General features: G+C 42.5%; 1 protein-coding gene across 3 annotated transcripts; it reads right to left on the reverse strand.

Annotated features, from left to right (window-relative positions):
* Positions 1-516: 516 nt before the first annotated feature.
* On the reverse strand, positions 517-27,070 carry Mtrf1 (mitochondrial translation release factor 1). 3 transcript variants are annotated; one of them, XM_052190871.1, is made up of 11 exons: positions 26,818-27,070; positions 24,802-24,909; positions 22,797-23,222; positions 21,683-21,774; positions 19,933-20,014; positions 19,636-19,743; positions 14,660-14,832; positions 13,210-13,327; positions 9,459-9,595; positions 5,901-5,999; positions 519-988 (listed from the first exon to the last, which is right to left on the reverse strand). In XM_052190871.1, the coding sequence occupies exons 3-11, from the start codon at positions 23,212-23,214 to the stop codon at positions 875-877; spliced, it is 1,341 nt and encodes a 446-aa protein (XP_052046831.1). In that variant the 5' UTR covers positions 23,215-23,222; positions 24,802-24,909; positions 26,818-27,070; the 3' UTR covers positions 519-874. The 3 variants fall into 3 exon arrangements, with proteins under 3 accessions (XP_052046832.1, XP_052046831.1, XP_052046830.1); XM_052190870.1 differs by having other exon boundaries at positions 26,757-27,070; XM_052190872.1 differs by lacking the exons at positions 24,802-24,909; positions 26,818-27,070 and adding an exon at positions 23,676-23,735 and having other exon boundaries at positions 517-988.

Here is a 27,070-nt window from a genome sequence, read left to right on the forward strand (position 1 = left end):
AAGAAAACAATAAAAACACAAAGTGACAATCAACCAAATCCCAAGCTTCTGCTTTTCCAAAGTGTGGTGAAAATAAAGTGGTGGCGCATGCCTTTAATCCCAGCACTTGGGAGGCAGAGGCAGGTGGATCTCTGAGTTCGAGGCCAGCCTGGTCTACAGAATGAGTTCCAGGACAGCCAAGGCTACACAGAGAAACCCTGTCTCAAAAAACCAAAAAAAAAAAAGAAAGAAAGAAAGAAAGAAAGAAAGGAAGAAAGGAAGAAAGAAAGAAAGAAAGAAAAGGAAAGGAAGAAAGAATGAAAGAAAGAATGAAAGAAAGAAAAGTAAAAATGTAAGCCGTAAAGGATAAACAATGCTTGATGTCTTTTTGGCCACTCTCTGCCACGAGTTTTAATGAGTCCACTCTCCTTCTGTTGAAGTTAGTCTGGTGAGTGAGCTCCCTGAAAGCATCCCTTCTGTTTCAAATATTTAGGAGCTGAATTTGTCCTGAACCTGTCATGTAATTTTTTTTTTTAATGTGAATTTTATATAAGTTAGGCAGGATGACTCATACCTAGACTCCCTTTTGACGAAAATGCTTATGGCTTTTCAAAAGGCCTAAAAGAAACAGTTGATTCATCTTATACAATCAATTCTCAATATTTTATTTTTCTTTTTGATGTTACAAGCTTATCTTCTATTTGGAGAGCTGAATTATTTACTTGAGACCTAAAATAAATCTCTATGTCAAAAAACGTGAGTTTCTTTCATTAAAATGATTTCTATAAAAACTATGTGGGTACATCTATACTTTATGAATATTCATTTAGATTTCCACACCTGTTTCTTTATCAAAGTCCACTTCATTTATATAACAATAAATGATAAGCCACATTTATTTCACTGATTGAAGGTGTTCATCCAAAAATTCAGCAATGGCCTCTTCATCTGCTGATTGAAGCAGTCTCTCAATTAGCTGATCCAGACACTTCTCACCACGTAAAAATTCCTGATTAAAAAATAAAAAAGGAGTTATTATCAAACCTGACAATTTGGATCTCAGATGTTTCCCAAAAACCCATGTGGCCCTCAGGTTTTGGAAAGCGGTAGAAACCTGAATGACGCAGGCCTAAGGGATGGTGTGCCTGCAAAGGGAACTGAAGGGTGCTAATGAATTCCTCTCCATTTTACCTCCAGGATAGGAGGTAAATGGCTTCCTCTGCCACATGTTCCCTCCAGGATGAACTGTGCGGTCACAGGCCCAGAACAGGGGGGCCAGGTAGTCAGGGTGTGGTGCTTTGAATGAGAATAGCCCAGGAAGTTTATCTCTAGGGATGGGCTCTGAGGTTTCAAAAGCTGAAGCAGACCAGGTTTCTCACACACACTCTCTGCCTCATCTTGCACCTAAGATGGAAGCCCTTAGCCACTGTTCCAGCCCCATGCCTGCCTGCTGCCATGCTGTGCACAATTACAGTCATTGATTTATCCTCAGAAACTGTGAGGAAGTCCCCAGTCAGATGCTTTTCTTTTACAAGTGGCCTTGGTCATGGTGTGTCTTCACGGGATTGGAACTGTGAGCCACAAGGCTGAAACCTTAAGACTGAGATAAAGCAATCTCTTCTCTTTTCAGGCTGCTTTGCTTAGGTGTCTGTTACACTGGTGGAGAGCAGCCTAACACTCCTGATAATTAGGAAGAGCAAATAACTGTTTCTTCATAGTTATCACTAACAACAAAAGCTTACTAATATTCTGCAATATTATTAACACAACTGCTAATATATGGAGAGTCGCAAGTTTCAGAGCTTTTCTTTCTTAAAACATGAATCTAAAAGAGAAAACAGATTTCTACTTTAATTGCTTAAGTTACCATTTTACTTTGAAATCAAATTGATTGAAATACAAATTTGTATTTGAAATCAAAACAATGAAATCTGTGAGTTTGATCTTTCCAATTACTCTGGAGATAAGACAGAGACATCTGAATGAACTTTTGATATTGACCAATTGCCTGTCTTTAAAGACCCTTTGCTGAGTGTTTTTGACTATAGTCTCTGTTAGCACACAATCTTTGAGAGGAAATGTTGCCTGTGACTTCTATTAGTTAAAAAAAGAGTGTGTCTACTAAAAAAAAAAAAATAGCAAGAAGACATTAGCGAGCTAGAGAGATGGCTCAGGGATTAAGAGCACTGACAGCTCTTCCAGAGGTCCTGAGTTCAATCCCCAGCACCCACATGGTGGCTCACAACCATCTGCAATGAGATCTGATGCCCTCTTCTGGTGTGTCTGAAAACAGTGACAGTGTACTCACATACATAAATAAACCTAAAAAGCAACATTAGAAGCTGATCCCCGGCCTGGAGTGAGCTTTCCCAAACAGATACAATCTAGAAGTCCTGTGGAACTGCTATTTTGTAATGGTGAAGGGATCAAGTCTCTTTAGTTTGCAACTTCCTTTATCTTTACTTTCTTTTTTCTTCTTTCTGTTTGTTTGTTTTGAGATAGGTTGGTAGCACAAGGTCTAGCACTCCTTAAAGCCTTGCACTTCTGATCCTTCAGCCTTCACTTCCCAAACAACTTGCTTTTAAATGGTTTAAAAGCCAAACAGATGGATATAAAGAAGGAATGTAGAGATAAACAGAAGACAAATATAGCATGATATTCACATCTGCTCAGCCCAGATATAGGCTGTGTAGTATTCACTACAAACAGTAAAAAAAAAAAAAAACAATTCTCCAAATAATGACCCTGAGGAAGGCTGGTTCCTCTGGACCTTCCTGTCATCCCCTCTCAGTTCCTCTCTGCAGAACCTAAAACAGGTTCTTCAGGTAGCTTTCCTATGTAGAAGTTTATATACCAGACTTGGGATTAGTGAATTCACATATTCTATTTTAGAAATACTCAAAATTGGCTTAGTAGACATATGTTGAATGGCATGTGGAACCCTGAACCCTGAACATCTCGTGTTTAGTCTCTCTTGAGGATTCTTTTTTTTTTTTTTATTATTATTTTTGAATTTGTTTTTTTTTCCAGATAAGGTTTCTCTGTATAGCCCTGGCTGTCCTGGAACTCAGTCTGTAGATCAGGCTGGCCTCAAACTCAGAAATCCGCCCACCACTGCCTCCCAGAGTGCTGGGATTACAGGTGTGCGCCACCACCGCCCACTTCTTGAGGATTCTTAAAAGTTAGGGAAGTGGACACAACTTTCTCTTTAAAATAAGAATGGGAGTGTTTTAATATATTTGTATTCTGGACATACCAGCACAGTGTAAGACATCAATTAAATCCAAAAATAGGAAGGAAAAGCACTTTGATTCAGTCTTAGAATTCATATTTGGCTGGACAGGTGGCTCAGCAGGTAAGAGCACTGACTGCTCTTCCAGAGGACCTAAGTTCAATTCCCAGCAACCACATGGTGACTCACAGCCATATATAATAAGATCATATGCCCTCTTCTGTCATACAGACATACAAGCAGACAGAGGACTCATACATAAATAAAAATTAAAAAATTTTACACACCTAATGTACCTGCTTATAAAAGTCAACAGCCTCAGAGCTGCAGCTGCAGCTTGGATTTCATTTTGGGAACTGATGTAAAAGGGATGCCACTCTTAACACTAATCGTAATAGTTTGGGAGTTCGTTTGCATCACCCAGGGTGTCGTGGTTATATAAAGATTAAAGAGTTCATATAAAGATTCTAGTGCTGAATTCTCAGAAGCTAACAAGTTAGTGTGAGAGTGAGACAGGTAAGCAAACAGCATAGCCTAACACAGACAGTTAAAAACCTAAGGAGAAGGCAGGGCTGCAAGGACCTGTTAACAGAAGGTGGCAGCTGGGAAAGACTGAGTTGGGACCAGGAGCCACTTCAACTGAGCATTCTTTTTAAAAGAAATGGGTATTCCTCGAGCGGAGGGCATTTCATGGGACTGAATGTGTGGAGAGACAGAGAGATGAAGTACAGAGAGAGCTCCGGCCAGGGCAACGTTCCAATTGCCAGCCTGGACTACAGAGTGTGATACTGTCTCAAAGAAGGGCAAAAGAGCCAGCTTCAGAGGGACTCTGAGACCCCTGGGCGGACTCACCAACCGAAGCGCTGTGGCACGGGGGGCCTGTTGCTGCTCCCTGGGACTGAGACTGCGCCTCGGGTATACATGAGTGCGGACATTCACGTGGTGACTTGTGCACACTTCTCGTTGTGCCCCGACCTCCCCTTTGACCCTCCGAGCTGGGAACTGTGCCTTCTGACCTCTTCTCAGCAGTTCATATAGATCAGGGTTAGCCGCCAAGAAGTGGGCATAACTTTATCTCTAGTTTAGAAATTTTGGGAGGCATTCCTGGGGGCTGGCTTGGTCAGCTGCCTGAACCAAACAAATCACTTGTCAAGGTCACGATCATGCCCAGGCATAGCTGTGCCATCAGGAATTATGTGGAGGGAGTGATTGGAAGCTGGAGTTACTGAAAGGGTGGGGAGCCCGCAGAAGAGCCCCTACATGTTCGCTTTCCTCCGGCCTACCCTCTACTCTCTCTGCCAGCAGCCACGCCCCTGCCAAGGTCCTTACTCCTTCTCCAGTCTCTTCTGTATCATTTCTAAGTTACTTGCTTCTGTCAATCCCTTTGCTATCTTTCCTTCTAACCTGGCCATCACGTGTTTTTTTACTTTTTGGTCTTGAGACAGGCCTTGCTATCAGGCTGCCCTCAAATTCATGATTCTCTTCCTTCTAAGGGCTAAAAAACAACTGGAAAAAAATATGATGCACTTGAAATAATATTGCCAAATACGTTTGCTTACTATTGTGTTGGATCTGAGGAAAGAGAAGTTAACAAACATTGCTTCCTCTCCCAGGTTGGTGACTCTCCTGTAACCCAAGGAATCAGAACATACGGCAGGAGCATTACTCTGAGTTCCAGGGTAGCCTGGGCTACAGAGTAAGACCCTATCTAAAACAAACAAAAACAAACAAACACAAAACAGTAATTTTTTCTGATATTATGGTCATATGCAGGATAGTTGTGTACCACAAGACAACAGAGGAAGTGGTGTAAGATACACAGAACTTTATAAACATATAAAAAACCAGACACCTCTCTTATAAAACCAAGACTTTAGTTTTAGGTACAAAGTAGACAGAATCAAAATTACAAAGCTTTGGCTATTCCGCTGGGTTTCTTTGCTAATGTATTAGTGTTAGTAGTCCTAGCTAGAAGGATTTCAGCTAATGCTGTTCAAGCAACTTTGACAGGGTATTTTCTCTAACAGACTGGCTCTACCACTTACATAAAAAGAACATACATTAGTTGGGTGTGACACTTCGTGCCTTCATTCCCAGCACCTGGAGGCAGAGACGGGTAGATCTCTATGAGGCTAACCAGGGCTACATACATAGTGAGAGCTGATCTCAAAAGACTAAAAAAATGCAAACAAATCAACCAGCACACACACTCTCACGCCTCGTAGCAGATCTCATTCTATGATGTCCTGGGTGTTTAACCTTATATATTTCTCTGTCTTACAGATGGAGCCTGTAACAACAAAGAATAGTACTTCTGGGATTAAGTTATCAATAGGTGACTTTGACTTAATAAAAGATAATGCTATCCCAGAGGCCTTCACCTAATCAGATGAACCCTTAAAAAGGCCTCGCCATTCCTGCAAGAAAGGATTAAAGGGAGAGAGAAGGTGTTTGGAGGGAGACATTTGTGAAGACACTTGCAGCAACATTTAGGGTTAAGAGCAGTTTCTACCTGACTTACGTGTTCTGTATGTGTGCCATGGCTCTTGGGATCAGAAGACAACTTGCACTGGTTTCTTGCCTTCCACATTAAGGACCCTGGGAATGTGCTCTTAGTCACTGAGCCTCTCTCCAGCCCCCGACTCTATTTCTAATGAAGCAGAGATACATACATAGTTGGTAATATTACCTTAATGTCACGAACTTCATATGCTATCCTGTGGTCAGTGACTCTATCCTGGGTGAAATTATATGTCCGAATTCTCTCCGACTGGGCTCTTGTTCCCACCTGTCCCATAGCAAAAAGACATTTTTTATTTTTAACTTTAAAATTAAAAAGTATAACATTTATAAAATCTTCATAAATCCTTATACTTTATTTTCCTGTTTGAAGGGATTAAATAATGATTGGCCAAGACAAGAACAGGTAGGAGGTAATCTTAAGACTACCAGGTTGGGGTTGGGGAAGGAGCTTAGCGGGAGAATGCATGCCTTCCCAGCAAAGGTCCCATCCCCAGCCTACCACACGAACAACCAAACACCTGAGGAGAGTTGGTCTGTGAAGTAAGAATAAATGCCTCTTTGAATTTCAAGTTCCTTTTGTTCTTAACATTTAAAAATTTCCCCGTTCTTCTTTTTTAGTTTTTCATTTTAAAAAATATTCTGTGAAATCATATAGCTTAGGGTAGCCTCACTCACAGCAACTCTCCTGTTGCAGCCTCCCAACTACAGGCACTACAGATGTGAGGCCCACACCTGGCATGTACCTTTTTGTCCAGGTAGGAAGCACTGACATTCAGCAGTTTAACAAACACTTCAGGGAGCTTACGGGCTAGGCTTGCAGCAGACTGGGAGCAGACCCTCTCTGCGCCGTACGACATCTGGATACCTGTTTCTATCTGGTTTCTCAGTATGTTCTGACTTTGCATTCTACTATCCCCTTCACATGCACTTCTACAAAACTACAGATTAACGTTGTATGTCTCTGCTCCTGTGAGCGGCCTTGCTTCACCTTCCTAAGGCATTTTTCTGAGAAGCTTTCTGCTCTGGGTCCTTCTTGTCTGCTCAGAGCATGTACTTAAACTCAGCACCCTGGGTTCTTCTTAATGTCAACAGCCTTCCCAACATTATTTCTGAGAACCACATGAACCTTTACAATGCCACTTGTTAGATCATGACACTTGCACATGTTATCTAGATCATTTGAAGGGATGTCCTTCCCTAACATGTCTTTATCATGCCCAGTAACTGAAATATGTTCTCTGACTCCTTTAAACTTGGAATCTTTGTTAAGATTACCACATGTGATGGTTACTGACACGCTCAGTCCGCCCCTGCCCATGTGATGGCTTCTGCCCCTAACAGTCCCATACATAGCACTCTCTCACTTTCTTCATTTTTAAGATTAAAGAAACACAGTTTTGAATCTTTCTGCCCCTCTCCACCTTCCACGGCCCCAAGCTCTCTTGTTCTTTCTCCATATCCTCACTATATAGCACAGGTTGATCTGCAACTGGCGATCCTCCTGCCTCAGCCTCCAAATACTGACTCATTTTCTTAAAGCCCAGAGCAAACAAACATGATGAAACAAAACATCTGATCAGGAGAATCTGAAAAGTTACAGATTTTTAAGCTCAGTCATAGACATAATGAACGAGGAACTGTGTGTTCTGAAACAGTCTCTCAGCTATCCCTTCTGCCAAGCTGGGTTTGGAAAACATCATATTAAGAAACCCTTTCCCCAGTCTAACAGGACAGTGGTGGCACACACCTTTAATCCCAGCAATTGGGAGGCAGAGGCAGGCGCATTTCTGAGTTGGAGGCCAGCCTGGTCTACAGAGTGAGTTCCAGGACAGCCAGGGCTACACAGAGAAACCCTGTCTTGGGGGGCGGGGGGAGAAATTGCTACTAGACAGCTCACAAGCAAACAAGGTAGTCAAGAGGCCTTTCTGGCCACTCAGATGAGACCTAATACACAATCTATCCCTTCCCTTCTATTGCAATAATGACAACAAACAGGGAAAAGGTTCCTATCACGATGAACACAAGGATGAATATTTCAAAGACTGTTGCTGTTTTTCAAGACAGGGTTTCTCTGTGTAATAGTGTTGGTTGTCCTGGAACTCACTTTGTTAATCAGGCTGCTCTCAAACTCAAAGATCCGCCTGCCTCTGCCAGAGTGCTGGGATTAAAGGCACGTGTCACCACAGTCTAACTAATATGTTTTATATATAACATAGTTTTTTGAAATAGGGCCTCACCAGGTAGACAAAACTGGCCTAGAACTCATATTGATCAAGCTGCCTTGGATTCCTGAGTGCTTGGATTAGAGACGGAAGCTACCATAGTGAGTGTTGCATACTATATTTAATACTATTGTTGAAGTCTAGATCCCTGACCTGGTTCTCTGGCATTACTTCTTAGAAAGAACTATAGTTATTTTGCTTCAGGCCTGCCAACCATCCCATACTGTTGATACAAAAAGAAAGCAGACACAGAAAATAATTTGGTTCTGAGTAAGGTCAGATTGACCAAATATCTGCTCTGCTCAGAGGTTTGTTACATTTTGAGAGCTGCTCTCCTTAGAAAATTCCCCAGCTGCAGCCTTCACTCAAGGCCAAGCAAGATAGGGGTCAGGCTGAACCGTTATGTCTAAATTACTAAAGAAATGTGGAAAAAAGACAGACCACTCTACAGACCTCCCAACCCCCATACCTGCATGTGAGCTCACTGTGGTTTTTGGGTTTTGCCTTTATAAGCTGGCCCCGAGAAATGTAGTTCCAGCTCCTGAAGTCTGAGCCACATTCCTGCTCCATCAGTCTTGGGGTGTTCAATAAACTATCCCTGTGTGATTGAGATCAGTGTATGGTTTGTGGGGAGACTCCTGGACCCCCACAGCTATAAATATATATCAAACAATATTCCAGAAGCAGCAAAGGGCATGAAATGAAAAGGCGGTCTCCCTTTCGTTCCTGATCCCTAGACTCCAGCAGCAGCTCCCTTCCTTCTTTCAGGAATGCCACTTTAGTCCCATTCATACTGGGTTGTAATAAAAACCTTTAAATAGCTGAAAAATCTTCAAATTGCAAGAGAATTCTTCTGTCTTAAAACCAAATTTCCTGCCAGGCACAGTGGCTCACCTTTAATCCCAGCTTTTGGGAGGCAGAGTTCAAGGCCAACTGAGTCTAGTTCCAGGACAGTAAGGCTACACAGAGAAAACCTGTCAGGACAAAAACCAACAACAACAACAACAAAAAAAAAAAAAACAAAAAAAAACCAAACCAAACCAACCAATTTCAGTTTAAGACTGTTAAAACATAAACATAGCAGGGAAACAAGTAGGAAATACTTCTGTTTATTCATTTACTCCTATGGAAACTGATGAGCCTGAATGCGATTAATATCCTTTAGGCTACAGCACTTAAATATTCCTTGCTTACAAAAAAAAGTTTGGCCGGGCGGTGGTGGCGCACGCCTGTAATCCCAGCACTCTGGGAGGCAGAGGCAAGCGGATTTCTGAGTTCGAGACCAGCCTGGTCTACAGAGTGAGTTCCAGGACAGCCAGGGCTATACAGAGAAACCGTGTCTCGAAAAAACCAAATCCAAAAAACAAAAAACAAAAACAAAAACAAAAACGAAAAAAAAGTTTGTGTTCTACGACCCTTCAATTCATGTAGGAACATGCACTGCATTTGTACATAACACGACTTTCCTACATACAGCATTGCATTTACTCTACACGTCTTACCTGCAGTTTTCTAGCATTCTGCAGCTGACACCTGTCTTTCTCGATTATCTGTTGGTAGAGTCTGGCTCTCAACACGCGCAAAGCTATTTCTTTATTTTTCAGCTGTGATCGTTCTTGTTGGCACTCTACTACCAGTCCTGAAAAACAATCAGAAGTAACTGTGGCCTATCATTTCCACAGCCCCAATAAAGAAGAAATGAACATTTTTTTCATTGTTTGTGTGTGACTGGGACTCACTGAGTAGCCCTGGTTGGCCTTGAACTCACGGTCTGCCTCTGCCTCAGGAGTTCTGGAACTAAAGGGACACCACACCGGGCTGAAGACTATCTTAAGGCAGAGATTAATCAGGGAATTTGACAAAAGACAAGCAACAGTTTAGATTTAGTACAATTTAGAAATTGTTGGCAATGGCTCTAGGGGCCGACTTAGATTCTAATGTCTAAATGAGATAGTCCACCATTTTCTTTCTTTTTTCATGGTACTCACTATGCAGTTTTACCCGGCCTGGGGCTCACTCTGTAACTAGGCTGGCCTGCAACCCACAGAGAACTGCCTGCCTCTGCCTCCCAACTAAGTAAGGGGTTAAAGGTGTGTGTCCTGTGTCCACAGCTGGTGACCCTGCACCGGCCTCTCATGCACTAGGCTTACGTGAGTGAGCTGTGAGGTGAGCTACTTCAGCTGGGAAGGCTGAGGCGCAGCTAGTTATATGTGCTCTTGTTCTCTGAGCATTTCCCTCTGTTTTGTTTTGTTTTGCTCATCCCGGTATTTTTCCAAGAGCAATCTGCTACCATGCTCTATGGAGTGCTGACCCAACCTTTGTCATACACAGGGAGAACTTGGCCTTTCCTGTTTCAGTCACAACTACACAAAGGAGGGCTGATGTTGACCATACACCTTTATATAAGCCCGGGAATGTGGCTGAGTGACAGAGCAGCTGCCAAGCTAGCCGGGGTGAAGCCTGGGCTTCTGTCCTTGGCTGGAGCCGTTTTTTGCTCCACGCCTGCCAGTCACTGCCACACAGAACCGCCTTGGCTCAAGGACATGCTAAGCACACACCCTGTTTTGTTCTATTTGTTCTGAATGTTCTGTATAAGGTTTGCTAATCTTAAGAAATCCCACAGAGCTTTACGTAGGACCCATCAAATCAAAGTCAAGTGTGTCTGTACTCCGTTAATGCTGGTGGAGCTCCGTGCTACCCGTCCCAATGTTCTGGATTCCCGAATGAAAGACACACACACACAGCCTTCATATTATGATGTGCCTTAAACAGCTCAATGGTTAGACCACCTCCTAACCTCCACATGGCCGATCCACGCCCCTCTGATATTCCCGAGTTATTATTTACTAAAATCTGTATTCCGTTTTTGCTGCCTACACCCAGTTGTGGGGTTTCTTGGGGCAGGGTCCCCCGGCTCCTACTGCACCACTCTGGTGTGGTGTCTCTCCTCTCCTTGTCCCGGCATGGCACATCTCTCTCTTTTCTCCTTGGTCCCTCGCCAGGGAATCCTAAAAGTCCCACTTCTGTCTCTCTGTCCAGCCATTGGTCACCGGCAACTTTACTAATCAAAACCAACTGGGGGCAGGGTTCCCACAGTGTCTTATGTGCAGATGTGCAGATTCTCGTGCAATTTGGGGGACCCAATTAACATAATACAAGCAGCATTAGACTAAACAGTCTAAACACCACAGTCAATATGAACTGTTAGGTCTGAAATAGCTTGAGTCAGAACTAATCACCGGGCATCCCTTCCTGCACCTACGTATGAGCTCACTAAGGTTTTTGTGGTTGACACTGAAGAACGCTACTAAAGAGCCAAAAAGTTATGAGTGTAATACTCACACTGTTATCTCAATGTTCTGAAATTCCCCTGTTCACCACCCATCCACCCCTCCACACCCCTTACCCTACTCAGATAATTCTTTGCCTAGGAAGCCAACAGCTCCCTTCCTTGCCCAGTAAACCTTTGAACCTGGTTTTTCCTATAAAAAGCCTAATCTGAGAGCAGACCAGGACTGCAATCAGTCTCTCAAGTCCTTTAGGAGTCTTAGACATCCAGTATTATGTGCGTGCAATAAATTATTCTTGCTTAATTGAGGTCAGTGTTTGGTTTGAGTGTTGATTTCTGAACTCCATCAAGTATTACTTGTACCCATCCAACTCTGCACCACCAACAAAAAAGACGTGCACTGCCCATGTGGTGCGAGGCCTTTGTGTTAGAGGCAGATGGGAGACACCTGATGAAGGTGCTAAGAACCAAGCTCCAGGATGTGATCATAACTGCAGCTATTTCTCCAATCCTGGCTTAACATTTGACAGTGCCTGCTGATCAATCATGAGGACCAGAGTTTGAATCCTAGCAGCCACATAACAAGTCTTCGCCAACACTTATAAAGTCTAGCTCTTTGGGATCAATCTCCTCCTGGCCTTCATGTTTGCAGAGACTCGCACACATGTAAACACACACACACACACACACACACATACACATACACACACATTTTTTTGGAATTTAAAAAGAAATAAAACATAAATAGAAAAACAGTTTTAGTCTGAAAAGTGAAGCTAATGCACCACATAATAAGTTGGGCGAAGATAGTCTGCATATACAATAGCTGTCCTATAAAATCTTACTGCCTACTGAGACTTATCTTAGTTTTCAATCATTTATAATTTTCACCCAGTTGAGGGGGTTGGAGAGATGGCTCAGAGATTAAGAGCACTGACTGATCTTCCAGAGGTCCTGAGTTCAATTCCCAACAATGACATGGTGGCTCACAACCATCTGTAATGGGATCTGATGCCCTCTTCTGTGTATTTGAAGACAATGACAGTGTACTCATATACATAAATAAATCTAAAAAAATATTTTTTTCGCCCAGTGATAAAACTGTGTAATGATACAGTCCTCAGAGTGTATCACTGGTGTGAAACAATGTAGGTAAAATCACCTTAACAAATTAAAAAAAAACAAACTTGTAATTTATCAAGGTGACAGGTGTCTTGGCAGTCAGGACACCACGAATGCAGCCGAGCCTAACGGCACTGGCGGTTCACCTACAGATAAGGATCCAAGCGCCGGCATGCCCGTGCTGCGTCTTTGCTCCCCTTGGACGTGGCCTGGAGCGCCACTCCTGGAGCCACACTTGTCCAGTATCTCCAGGTACCCTTCCTGCACAGATATGCTCACAGCCTGCATCCGTCAAAGGGGAACTGCTTCCTACAGAAGGAGGCACTAGACACCGCTGGCTCGTCAGACTCACAGTGCCACCTCCATCTGTAAAAGTTTTGTGCAAGGAACTACAAACCGCCACAGGGCCACGCCCTCCGAGTGTTAGCTAAGTGAGTACACGAAGGGGAGAGAAAACTGAAAGCTGCAGTGGTCTGAGTGAGAATGGCCCCCACCAGCTCGGGTACTTGGTGCTTGGTCCTCAGTTGGCAGAACTGTTTGGAAAGGATTGGGGGGTGTGGCCTGACTGGAGAGGCTTGTCACGTGGGGGTGGGCTTGAAGATGTCAAAGCCCCCAGCATTCAGTTAGCTCTCTCTGCCCTGTGCTTGTAGATCAAGATGCAAGCTCTCAGGTGCTGCTCCAGGACCACGCCTGCCTGCCACCATGTTTCCTGCCACAATAGTCACAGACTGTAACCCTATGGAACCACGAGCCCCAATGTTTCCTTTTATAAGTTGCAGTGGTCACCGTGTCCTATCACAGCAATAGAAAGTAACTGAGACAGCTGCAGAGGCCTTGCTCACCTGTGGGGACATGAACAAGCCTCACAGCACTGTCTGTTGTGTTCACATGCTGCCCACCTGCTCCTTTGGCTCGAAATGTGTCTACACGCAGATCCCTGGGATCCACTTTCACATCTACCTAGGACAGGAAGATATAGCATGAGTAAATTCACATTCCCACAACACTTTGTTCTGAGATTTTTTTCAACTAAACTATTTAAGTAAACCATGAATTAAAAAAAATTCAAAATAAAGTAGCAAAGAACCTACTCCTACCCATACCCCACCCTCAGTTGAGTCTGAGTTTCTTTGTGTAATTCTGGCTGTCCAGGACCTCACTCTATAAATCAGCCTGGTCTCAAGCTCAAAGAACCCAAGATCCACCTGCCTCCAGCTCTGCCTCCCGAGTGCTGGGATTAAAGGTGTGTGCTCCCAGCACCCAGCTAAATAAATAACCGATTTCAATGCAATACTATTTTGTTTTGGAGGGGTGAGGAGGCTTGAACTTAGGGCAAATGCGCACTAGGCAGGCATTCTGCCTTTGAATTTCACCCCACTAAAGGATGCAGTTTTTAAGCACCGACTTAGAATGGTATGAGATCACTGAATTATGTCATCTTTGAAGAGTTTCACCATTGATTATCTTATTATCTAGACCATAAAGATGTCTATAATGCACATTATTGATCACACTGTCACCAGATCCCCTGTTAGAAACTCACTAAGATCCATACCATCTTGGATCATATCACACTGTCACCAGAATCCCCTGTTAGAAACTCACTAAGATCCATCTTGTATCCCATACCACATGCACAGCGAGACTCTGAGCTCCTTCTCATGTTCTTGGCCACAGTTGACCAGGGTGACTTCCTACCTTCCTGTGTCAGCCCTTACACAGACAACCACGGGATGGATAGAGCGGGTGGGGCACAGCAGTGTAGGACAAAGGAGCTTTGACCTCAGTGGAGCATTCTCAGGCTAATCCTTCTACTGAGGCTTGTCTTCTCTCTTATCAAGTAAAGAAAATAGCAGGTGGATTGTTTTTTGAGATTTAAGACTATAAGCTACATGAGCTATGTATATGTATATGTATATGTATATGTATATGTATACATATATGTATGAGCTATGTACATGAATGGGTGAGTTCTGAGCTACTGAGTAAGTCCTTAACCACTGCTCCTAAGGCTAAGTGGTCTCTCTCCTCTTCCTCTTCCCCACTGTGTGTGTGCATTTATTGGTGGGTCACATTTTAACACCTTGAATTTTATTTGAAAAGGGGACCTGGGGCTAGAGAGATGGCTCAGAGGTTAAGGGCACTGGCTGCTCTTCCAAAGATCCTGAGTTCAATTCCCAGCACTCACATGATGACTCACGACAACCTATAAAGGGATCTGGTGCCCTCTTCTGGCATGCAGATACACATGCAGACAGAACACACAGACTAAACATGTCCCGGGGAAGTTACCTCGTCTGGCTGCGGAAGAACAATAACTGACATTGTTCCCGTGTGAATACGCTGCATCCGTGAGGACAGGCCCACCTCTGGGATTCGCTGAACTCGATGGATTCCTCCTTCATACTTCAAATGCTTATAGACACTGTCACCAGAAATTCGGGCAGCAGCATGATGCAGTCCACCTAGGGGAAAAGATTCAGAAGCACTAGTGCAATGTACTTTGAAAAAGATTAGGATTATAACTATCCTTAATCTAAGGCCTGTCTGTCCCTATAGCACATGAAATGGAAACCCAAGATATATAAACTATATTATCCTGATATAAAATATAATAATATATAAAATAAAACAAATCAAGAATATTACTTATGGTCATCTCTAGAGAGGTGAGTAACAGTGAATTTTATATTTACTACTTGTACTATCTATCTATCTATCTATCTATCTATCTATCTATCTATCTATCTATCTATTTATAGATAAGGTCTTGCTATGAATTCAGGCTGGCCTTGAACTCACAATTCTGTTTCAACCTCTTGAATGGTGGAATTTGAGAATACAGCTGCAGGTAACATCTGGCTTGCACATTTTGGATTCCAACTTTTTTTAAAAGATTTATTTTATTTAAATGAGTACACTGTAGCTGTCTTTATACACACCAGAAGAGACCATCAGAGCCCATTACAGATGGTTGTGAGCCACCATGTGGTTGCTGGGAATTGAACTCAGGACCTTCAGAAGAGCAGTCAATGTTCTTAACCACCGAGCCATCTCTGGCTCAGCCTGGAGTCCAACTTTTCTATAAAGAACTTTTACTCTGTAACTTTGTAATAATAAAAAAGTTACCATTAAGAAAACAGGAATACTGGGACATTTTCTGCATTGAATTGCCTGTAAATTTTTAGGCAAATATGTGTCATATATCAGAAAAGGCTCAAGAATACAATTTCATACTACTGAACAGATTTTAGCCTTTCTCAGTTTCAAGAATCAAAAGTTAATTCTTATCTGTGGTGTGGAAAGATTGTAACACACACGCCCCAAAGTCTTTGTGGTTAGACTTTAGCTTTTTATCTAATCGTTTTTAAAAAAAAACATTTTTATGATATAGGAAGTTATAAAGTAGCCAATGAGACACCTCAGCAGAAAAAGGCACTTCCTGCCAACCCTGACGACCTGAATTCTAAGTTCTGAAAGTTGTCCTCTGACACAGTATGGACCTCATACTGTGCCCCTCCTTCCAAAATAAATGAATAAACAAATGTAGAAGAGGTAAGCAACCCTATAAACATAGAGAGCTAGAGAAGCACACGATTCAAATATGTCATTTAATAACTGCTCCACACTCCTCCCCAGGTCCTGTCCATTCATGACCCTTCCCCTTCCCTGTGGGGGTCTTAGTCTAAGTGCTGTTGCTATGATAAAACACTAAAAGAAAAACAGCTTAGGAGAAAAGGGTTTATTTTAGTTCATAGTTCCACATCACAGTCCATCATCCCAGGGAAGTTTAGACAGGAACTTGAAGTAGCTGATTATATCTACAAAGCAGAGAGAAAAATAAACACATCTGTGCCCACTGTTCCGCTGGCTTTCTCCACTCTTCTACAGTCCAAGGCCCAGGGGATGGTGCTGCCCACCTCCAGGCTGGGTCTTCCTACAGCAGCTAAGGCACTCAAGATAATCACCTACACACAGCCTACAGGCCGGCCTAGTCTAGACAGTCCCTCACTGAGACTTTCTTACTAAATGATTGTAGGATGTGTCAAGTCGGCACTCATCACAGTGTGTCTGCACATGGTCACCTTTACTACCTTCTTTGTCATAACTGCATTTACCTGAAAGCCCTCTTTAGACACTATAGTATTTTCTGTCTAAAAACAATTAATAGCTCAGTAGCAAAGCTCATGCTTTGCCATGCAAAAGGGCTTCGGTTCAATGCCCATCACTCCTAGCCCCAGGGAGTATGTCCTTTAGATTGCTTTTTTTTTTTTTTTTTTTTTTGGTTTTTCAAGACAGGGTTTCTCTGTGTAGCTCTGGCTGTCCTGGAACTCACTCTGTAGACCAGGCTGGCCTCGAACTCAGAAATCCACCTGCCTCTGCCTCCCAAGTGCTGGGATTAAAGGTGTGCGCCACCACCGCCCAGCCCTTTAGATTTCTTAATCCCCATGTTCTTCATTCATTTCTTGAATTCCTATACATTACTGAGGACAGTTGACCTACAGAAGTCCCAGCAGTGGGGTTTTGCTGACTGCATAACTCCTGTGTGTGTGTGTGTGTGTGTGTGTGTGTGTGTGTTTTATTTTTTGAATTTTATGTTCATTGGTATTTTGTCTACATGTATGTTTGTGTGTCATAGATCCTGGAACTGGAGTTACAGGCAGTTGTAAGCTGCCATATGGGTGCTGGGACTTAAACCCAGATCTTGAAGAACAGCCAGAGCTCTTAACTGCTGAGCTATCTTTCCAGTCTGACTGCACACTCTTGCTGCAAGCCAACCTGTTCTGCTGCTGAGATTTGACAGCGGGGTCCAGAGACTGGAGCATCCACCAGGGATGGAGGCACATGCCTTTTAACCCCAACATTTGGGAGGCAGAGGCAGGTGAATTTCTATGAGTCAAAGGTCAGCCTTTGACCTTATAGAGAGAGTTCCAGGCCAGCCAAAGCTACACAGTAAGACCTTATTTCAAAAAGTAAAACAGCAAAATTTAAAAAAAGATATACCTATATTTCCCAATTTCAACTTGATTAACCAATAGTACAGTTACATAGGAAAGGCTAAATGCTTGATTGGGTTCTTTACTAGTCTCAACAATATAACAGTACTTTAAAAAACACAATGGGTTAGGTCGTTTTTTTTGGGTTTTTTTTTTGTTTTTTGTTTTGTTTTTTTTCTGAGACAGGGTTTCTCTGTGTAGCCCTGGCTGTCCTGGAACTCACTTTGTAGACCAGGCTGGCCTCGAACTCAGAAATCCCCCTGCCTTTGCCTCCCAAGTGCTGGGATTAAAGGTGTGCACCACCACTGCCCAGCGGATTAGGTCCTTTTAATTATTGAAAATAATCAATTATTTTTAATTAATTAGCAGTGCATGTATAGAGTGATGGTGCAAGGAGACTGCTGTGGAGGCCAGAAGAGCCTGTCCTGGGATAGGTTCTAACTACCTCAGGTCTGTGCAGCCAGTGGCTTTACCAGATGAGGAAGCTGATGTGCATTAGGAGGCAGATGGTCGCATTCCATGCATTAACATCGTACTATAAAAGATAGCCAGGAACTAAAACAGAGTGAAGCCACAACATTTAAATTTCCTATCTCAACTTCACACTCTTTACAATTATTCCCCTTGCCAGGAGTAATGGCACACACCTTTAATCCCAGCACTCCAAGGGGACAATTCAATCTTTGTAAATTTGAGGCCAGCCTGGTTTATACAGTGAGTTTTAGGATAGCCATGGCTACATAGTGAGAACTTTAAAAAGATGAAAGAAAGAAAAGAAGGAAGGATGGAAGGAAAGCAAGCAAGAAAGAACAAAAATCCCCCCCCCCCCAATCTCTACTTCATGCTGAATACAAACATTTGAATTAATATAAACTGGAGAATCCTACAACTTTCCTGTACAAATTAGTAGAGCCAGTATCAGGCTGAGTTTCATTCAATTTCCTTTCTTCCTAGCTATAAGCAATCAGCTAGCTTACATAACTCACCTATGCTTTGGTTCCCTTATTTGTAAACCACCACCACCACCACCACCATCACCATCACCACCACCACCACCACTACCACCACCACACCACCACCACCACCACCACCATCGCCACCACCATCACCACCATCACCACCAACACCACCACACCACCAACACCACCACACCACCACCACCACCATTGCCACCACCATCACCACCATCACCACCACCACCACCACACCACCAACACCACCACACCACCACCACCACACCACCACCACCATCACCACCATCACCACCAACACCACCACACCACCACCACCACCACCACCACCACCACCACCACCACCACCACCATCACCACCACCATCACCACCACTACCACCTTTGTCTATGGTACTACACAGATAAAAGAGGAGCTATTTATACTGATTATCTGACCAGTGCATATAAAGGAGTATGACATTTTTTTGGTTCATCTACTTGTCAAGAGATTTTTGTAGGGGAAACAGAAACACATTTAGAGCAATAAATACAATGTTGACATTTAGCTGTGAAACTGAGATCACTCACTGGCCCCCCTGGACCAATATGCTAGCATCTGGAAGGAAAGGCTAACAAAGTTCTCTGCTATCTACATTTCAAAAGATGGCTGAAGAGCTGATATCCCCTAGGGAAAGGTAGTAAAGGTAGGCTGCTGGCCTGGCCTGTCTGTACCAGCCAGTTTACTAATGCCGCATACTGAGTTCCCGCTGCTGTTTACCTAACTAATCCTCTTATCCAACTTTGATTTTCTATTTTATCGTTAATTATCCCTCAGTCTATCATGGTGTAGAACTGTGTTACCCAGCAGACAGAACCTATGGGTCACCTTCTGGTTGTTATTTTATTAGTACTATTATTTTTAAAAGTTAAAAAGCTTATGTGTATGGGTGTTTTGCCTGTATGTCTGTCTGTGTACTACATGTATGCCTGGTGCTCTCAGAGGCCAGAAGAGGCCTGGGACTGAAGTTACAGATGGTTTTGAGGTGTGAATCTCCATTAGGTGCTAAGAGTCGAACCTGATACTCTAGAAAATTGACTATTGCCCTTAACCAGTGACCCATCTCTCCAGCCCGTTATAAGATTGGTTTTTTTGTTTGCTTGTTTTTATATGCTTTTCAAGTTTTAATTTATTTATTATTTATCTTTTATTTGTTGAGACAGGATCTCACTTTGCAGGTCTGCCTAGGCTAGAATTGAATATATAGACCAGGCTAGCCTCAAATTCACAGATTTCTCTGTCTCTGCTTTCATATGCTTACCATAATCTGCTGGAGTGTAATTCAGCAGCTCAAATTTCCAGTGTTTATAGTATGAATAATTCTGGTACATATCGAATATTTCTCGGGTAAATTGTTGACAGATATCACCTGTAAGAGAATTATACAAGCTGCTCAGTAACCACAAGTATTGAGGAGCACCATCCTCCGGCATGAGCATTCAGGAAATAAGCACTTCCTAAACTAAACACGCGCAGCAGGCCTCTCAAGGCACAGCGACGTCAAATCAAGGTAGAACTCAGTTTTCAAATCCCTTTTACAACACATTGACTCTCTGACCTCCAGTAGTTCTTCCAGATGTCACTTCTAGAATAACGTCATTCCGGTCGCACCTCTCCTTAGGCACCAAATGCTCCAAAAGCTGGAAATGAAGGGAAACGCAATCGCTGATGTGTTTATTTTCCTTGGTATATTATTACTTGGAATTAAATCAAAGCTCTTAAAACAGTTTTTTGAAGTCAGTAATTAACAAAACCATGTAATATCCCAAAGAGGTAAGCCTTAAAGTCATCGTAAGAAATCTAATTAGATGGTCAGTTCCTATGACAATGAAGTTACTTATCTGAGCATTTTCTGCAATGTCAGCACATTATCTTAACTTTCTAAAATGAAGTTAATTACGATCAAAGTCCAGACTTCCATTCAACTTTGTTCAGATTTTGCCTCTTGAAATTAGTTTTGCACAGTGGCATCTTTCATCTGATGAATGAAGCGAGTCTTTGAAATTCCTCATTTGCTCCAAATGACTTTTGACATATAATTATAGACTCTCCCCTGCCATAAAGTGATGGTCCATACCCTGCCTTGTTGGCAGGGGTCATTCTGTCTAAAGACTATATTAAGGGGACTCTAAGTAAGATTCAAATAGCTTCTCTCATGTGACAGAAAAAAAAAGGGTATGTGTGTGTGTGTGGGGGGGGGGGGTCCCTCAGTTCCTAATAAAGCTTTCCTCTTAGGAAGACTACGAAACAACTTCCTGGATCACTAAAACATTTTTTGAATCAAACTAAATACATACATGTTCTGACTCCTCCCTACCGCCATTTCTCTAAAAACACTCGTGAGAGAGAAAGCTAGACTAAGGGTGGAATAAGTTTAGCCTTTGGTGCACTAGGTGATATCTCTACTCATTCTTCTAAGTCCTCAAAAGCCCCTCTCTAAATTACACAGTAAGACAGCTGAAGGGACAATGATGATTAAAACAGAAAGAAATGTGGTACACAGTGCTATGGTTTTCAGTCTCTTTAAAAACAAACCACCTACTGAACTAAAGGAGACAGTTATTGTGTAATTTGCCCTTCCATATCTAGATGGTTGGCTAAGGCTGACATCCCTTTATGAAGCCGGAGAGTCCACAGCATGCCAAAGGCTCATTAGCTCTAATTAAAGACCTGTAGAAACCAGCTGCCTATGTACTCAGGACTCATTCCGTTGTATTCAGCATGCACGGTTCCAATCTAATACAACCACCATAAATCTACCAATCTCTTCTCATACTTGAAACTGTCTGACTTGTCCTCATGGTGTCTCTTTCTTTTTAAAGTTTTACTCTTTTATTTGTGTGTGTGTGTGTGTGTGTGTGTATGTATGTATTATTCCCACTACACACACACACACATGTGCCATGGGGAGGTCAGAGGACAACTGAAGGGAGCTAGCTAGTTCTTTCCTGTCACCTTGCGTGATGCTACATTGGAACTCAGGTTATAGGACAGGAGTGTATAGCATCACCTCCATCTGCTGAGCCATCTCCCTCGTCTCCTAACTTTCCTCACCAGAGGATCATGTCTGCTTGTCTCCCAAGTCAATAGATTCAGCAACGGTTTTTCCTTCCTCTGGAGTCCTGCTCATTGACATCTCAAATTCTCTTCCAATTGTTCTTCAGCAAATTGTACTAAGTATAGCTTAATTATTCATTGTAATAAAAGAACTGCTGGGGCAGTTATCTTGAACACCAAAGCATATTCTAGGAAGAATACTAGTCCTTCATGTTAGTGCTATTGAGATCAGCCTCCTGCCCAGAACATACCTCACTATACAGTCTGTCCATCTTCTGATCAATGATTTGCCTTTCTTCTGATACAAGTTCTAGCAATTGCTTTTCATCTTGTTTATTTAGACCTAAAATCAGCAACAGGGATAATGGCAAATCTTTAAAATTCTTACAAAGTATTGAATAACTACCTCATTGATGTCTACAAAGGTTTTCACTTAAGACAGAGTCCCACTATGTAGTCCAGGCTGGCCTTGACCTCCTTGCCTGCTGGTCTCCGTGTCCTACGACCCTGCCTGTGGGGCAACCTGAGAATGCTGTGGCCGGCGGAGAAACAAGCAGTGAGAGGTGAAAAGGAAGTCCTGTTCAGCACGACTTAGCCAGGCTGGCCCCAACCTCTGGAGCACAACACCAGGCCAGTTCTGTTTTGTTTGTTTGTTTGTTTTGTTTGTTTTGTTTTTTGTTTTTTTGTTTTTTGTTTGTTTGTTTTGGTGTTTTTCGAGACAGGGTTTCTCTGTGTAGCCCTGGCTGTTCTGGAACTCACTCTGTAGACCAGGCTGGCCTCGAACTCAGAAATCCGCCTGCCTCTGACTCCCAAGTGCTGGGATTAAAGGCGTGCGCCACTACCGCCCAGCCAGGCTAGTTTATTTTAGACATAATTAAGTACAGTACCATTTTGGAAAAAAGTTTCTCAGTAACAACTAGTCCAATCCCATGTACACAATAAAGCTTAAGGTGTGATTATACTGATGTGGTGGTTCTGTAGCTTAAGGACCTAGGATCTGGTGTGGTCTCTGACTGAGAGGGCATAGAGGTCACCAGGCTGTAATGTACACGAGACACATATACTCTCTCACATTACTACCTTGGATGGAAGAGGAACCATCATCTCTGTATTCCTGTATGTAGAACAGTGCTCAGTAAATTAAAACCTATGTTGATATCAAGTCCCCTAGACTCTAAACCGATAAGTAAGAATCATGAAGAGGCTGAACTCTTAGCAGACTCTTAGTAACTGACACTCGGCAAACACTGAGTATACAGCCCTCTTCTTACCAGAGATGAGCTTATTATCTGAAGGCTTTAAAAAGACAGAGTTCAAAGTTTAATCAGTTCCACACTTACGTACACATACACATCCTTTACCTACTTTTACACATTGACTCTAATTCTTCAATGGCTCGTTCGGCCTCCTGAATTTCTTGATAAACAGCTGCAAGCGGTGCCAGCTGTGCACGCCTTCTGTGTAAGGCCCTTCGGTCTCCTTCCTTCTCAGAGACACCCTGCAGACACTGGTCAAGGGCTTGGTACTCCTGTTTCAGGTCTCTCAGATACTTCTGTAGGGCTTTGTGTCTCCAGAGTTCCCTTGTGTCCTGATGACAGTAGCTCCTGGGCCAACGCTTATTTAAGAGCTGAGAGAGAACGTGAGTCTTGTTTTGTCTAAAATCCCACCACCTTGTATCAAGGTTTATTTGTCTAAATTGCTGACAGTAGAGGACGACATGTCTCTTGGGGCACACACTGAGAGACGGATTCCGAAAAAGCCAAATGCACAGGTGACGACTCATCTCAGCAGCTGTAATGTAAGATACAACAGTTGAGAAAAGAAATTCTAAAGATATGTGGAGTTTCACAGAAACCTTTAGTTCACAGCTTCGTTTAGTTCCAAAGATGGTCAATAACTCAGAGAAGCACGCACACACACACACACACAGAGAGAGAGAGAGAGAGAGAGAGAGAGAGAGAGAGAGAGAGAGAGAGATGTGCACACATACATAGTATTTATATTTTCTATTTACTTATTTAGAGACAGAGTCCCACTATTTATCTCTGGCTACCCTAGAACTCACTCTGTAGACCAAGATGGCCATGAACTCAGAGATCTGCCTGCCTCTGCTTCCCGAATGGTGGAATCAAAGACAAGTGCCACTAGGCTGAACCCATAAAGAAAATCCTCAAAACTTCTAAATAATAGTATATTAAAACAAGTGAGGGGCTGGCAAAATAGCCAGAGAATAAAAGTACTTACAGGTAATTCTGACAGTATCTGAGCTCAATCCTTGGGATTGTTGTTGTTATCTGTGGTTGTTGTGATCTTTCTTTCTTTCTTTCTTTCTTTCTTTCTTTCTTTCTTTCTTTCTTTCTTTCTTTCTTTCCTTTGAGACAGGGTTTCACTGTGTAGCCCTGGCTGGCCTGGAAATCAGTCTGGCTGGCCTTGAACTTAGAGAGATCCTTCTGCTTCTCCTTACATGTGCTGAGATTAAAGGTTGGCGCCACCACCACCTGGCTAACACAACTGATATAAAGAAAACTGATCCTTGAAAGTTGCTTAACTTGCATGCACAAAAAATAACTTTGTCGGAAAAAAAAGCAAAAAGAGTAACTTTATATATACAACTAAGGCAAGTGTGTAGGAGTATAATTAACAAATACAGCACTAGAATGGGTTAAGGCAGCTCTAACTTGAAGTGAGTGTATAAATATACACGTAAACACTATAAAACATCCCTGTAATCCCAGCACTTGGATGGCAGAGGCAGGCCGATCGCTTTGAGTTCAAGCCAGCCTGGTCTACAAAGCAGGCCTGGGGCAGCCAGGGCTTACACAGAGAAACCTGTCTCGAAAAACCAACCAACAAATGAACAGCTATAAAATAACGACACATCTTAGGTGGTTCATAGTCATATATTTATGAAGTTCAAGGAAGATATTAACATTTCATCTATTATCCAGTTTAACTGACAAAAGGGTCTTCCTTATGTGGCTCAGGCTGGCTTCGAACTGGGGCCTCCTGCTTCAGCCTTCCAAGTGCTAGATCACAAATGTACATTGACATGTCTGGATAACCAGCAATTTTATTGTATTTATTAACTTATTTTTTAAATTATTAATATTATTGTTATTAAAGAGTATAGAGAGCATGAGAGACAGGGTGTGTATTTTGTGTGTATATGTGTGTATGTGTGTGTGTGTGTGTGTAGTGCGTGAGACAGAGAGAGAGAGAGAGAAAGAAAGAAAGAATGAGAGAGAGAGATTAGGGATTGTCCCCTGCTGGGCCTTAAATATGCTAAGCAGGTACTTTGTTTAATTGTTTAATTTCAGGACATTCAGAAGCCAAATAAAGTTAGGTAACTTAATCACAAGTATTCACTCACTGGAAAGAGGCAGAGTTTATATTATAACAGCTTGTCTGTTCCAAGATCAGTGTTTCTCATTCTCGACCCTGTGATCACTTCTTGAGGATGCTTCTCTTTTAGCCGAACCTAAAGGAAGAAATCCTCAAATATTAAAAGGCCAAATTAACACACCAGGAGGATCTGGTGGTGAGAAAAAAGGACAATGATGATATTTTAATAAATGAAAAAAAAGATTAAAAACCAGTATAATCTCTGTTTTTTTTTTTTTTAAATCTATACTATATGGGAAAAAACAGATAAAGAACACCGTCTTAGTTACTGTTCTATTGCTATGAGGAGACACCATGACCAAGGCAACTTATAAAAAGAAGCACTTAATTGAGGGCTTGCCCACAGTTTTAGGTTACTCCATGGTCATCATGGTGGTGAGTGTGGTAACAGGCAGACAGGCATGGCGTCGAACAGTAGCTGAGAGCTCACCTCTCATTTGTAACTTGTAGGCAAAGCATGGGCCTGGCATGTGCTCTTGAAACCTCAAAGCCATTCTCTTGGCACACCTCCTCCAACAAGGCCACACCCCCGCCAGCAAGGCCACACCCCAGCAAGGCCACACCCCCCTCCAACAAGACACACCTCCTGATCCTTCCCAAACAGTTCCACTAACTGGGGACTAAACACTCAAATATATGAGCCTGTGGGAGACTGGGGTCATTCCCATTCAAATCATCACACTTATTTTAAAAGAAGACAAAAGAAATCCATCAAAATGGTGCAATTAGGTAAGTCATTCCTTACTTAGTTGTGGAATTACAGAAAACCTTTACATTTCCTGATGTCTCCATGTCTTTTAAACAGTACACATTATTTTCATATTTAACAGTTACAGAATATTACCAAGCTGGAGAGATTTTGACAGTTAAGAGTATTTGCTGCTCTTGCAGAGGACCAAGGCCAGTATCTGCACAATAGTTCATAAATCGTCCCTAACTCCAGTTCCAGGAGACTGATCTGACACCCTCTTGCTTCCTGGGCACCAACTATACATATGATATACATACATACATACATACATACATACATACATACATGCAGTTAGTTACCCACACACATTCAAAAATATCTTTTAAAAATGACAGATTAGGTGAAATCGGGTATGTACAATAATTATCTGTTCTTCCCTCAGAAAAGGGATAAAAGTAGTCGGACTTTACTGGGCAAGAGAGGGAAAATGTTTTGCCTCCTGATATTAAAAATGGAAATAAGGGTCAAAATTTAGCAGGATGGCCTGGGGACATAGTTCAGTGGTAGTTCAGTTGCCCAACAAGCTCAAGGCCTATGGTTTGATCCTTAGCACAACACAGGACCAGAAGCAGCCATTACTACAACTCTTGTTTTTTGCTGTGCCTGGTGACACATTCATATACAAATCCCTTTGGTCTTGCTAAATCTAGCTTAGCATTATCATTTTTAAAAACCAAATATTCAGAAGATTCAACGTATACTGGGTTCTATTAATAAATTTCGAGTAACAAATCACAGCCGAAATTGGACTGTGAAAGAATTTGCAGATGCCCAGCAGCCACATTTAATACTCTGTGCATCTTTATATTTAACCTTGAGTACACCGGGGGTGTTCATTTGACGGTGGAAAGAATAAAAGGATAGCAGATTTTTGTAATAATAGCTCTGGCTAAATTTTCCATTTTAGGAGCAGCGGTGGAGTGAGTAATTTTCAAGGTCAGAAATCTTAGTTACTTTCTAACGTAACTAAACTTAGAAAGGGCAGGGCTTCAACATCACCCCCACAACCCAGTATTACTCAACATTTTAAAGGCAATTCTCAACTTCTGGCGTGTTAAAAGTGATATTAAAAGGTACCAGGCCCAGAATGTGAAAACCATATTTTGTAAGTCTGTATTATGGACTCTATACGGAAGAAACAAGTGGGCGGTGGGGGGGAAATGCCTTCTTACCGCCGAGAAAGAATTGTGGGTACCAAAGCAAAGAAAGAAAAATGACGTTCTCGTTTCTTACTGATAACCGAGCCTTCTGTGCCCTGCAACATTTCAGCTCAAGGTGCTGCAAGCATGATCAGGTCCACGCTACTGCTTCCGGGTTATGGCTTGTTCCGGCTCCTCCTCATTTTGCAGAGTAATGGTCCTTAGGTGTCCGTAACGGTAAACAAGAATGAAATGATGAAGCGGGAGGATGCTGCTCTGGAAGGACCACGCGTGGAACTTATTTGGAGCTGACTACCGGGAGCCGTGATGTCCTAAGGGAGCGGATC

The sequence above is a fragment of the Apodemus sylvaticus genome, chromosome 8 (genome assembly GCF_947179515.1).
Source record: "Apodemus sylvaticus chromosome 8, mApoSyl1.1, whole genome shotgun sequence".
NCBI classification, from domain to species: Eukaryota; Metazoa; Chordata; class Mammalia; order Rodentia; family Muridae; genus Apodemus; species Apodemus sylvaticus.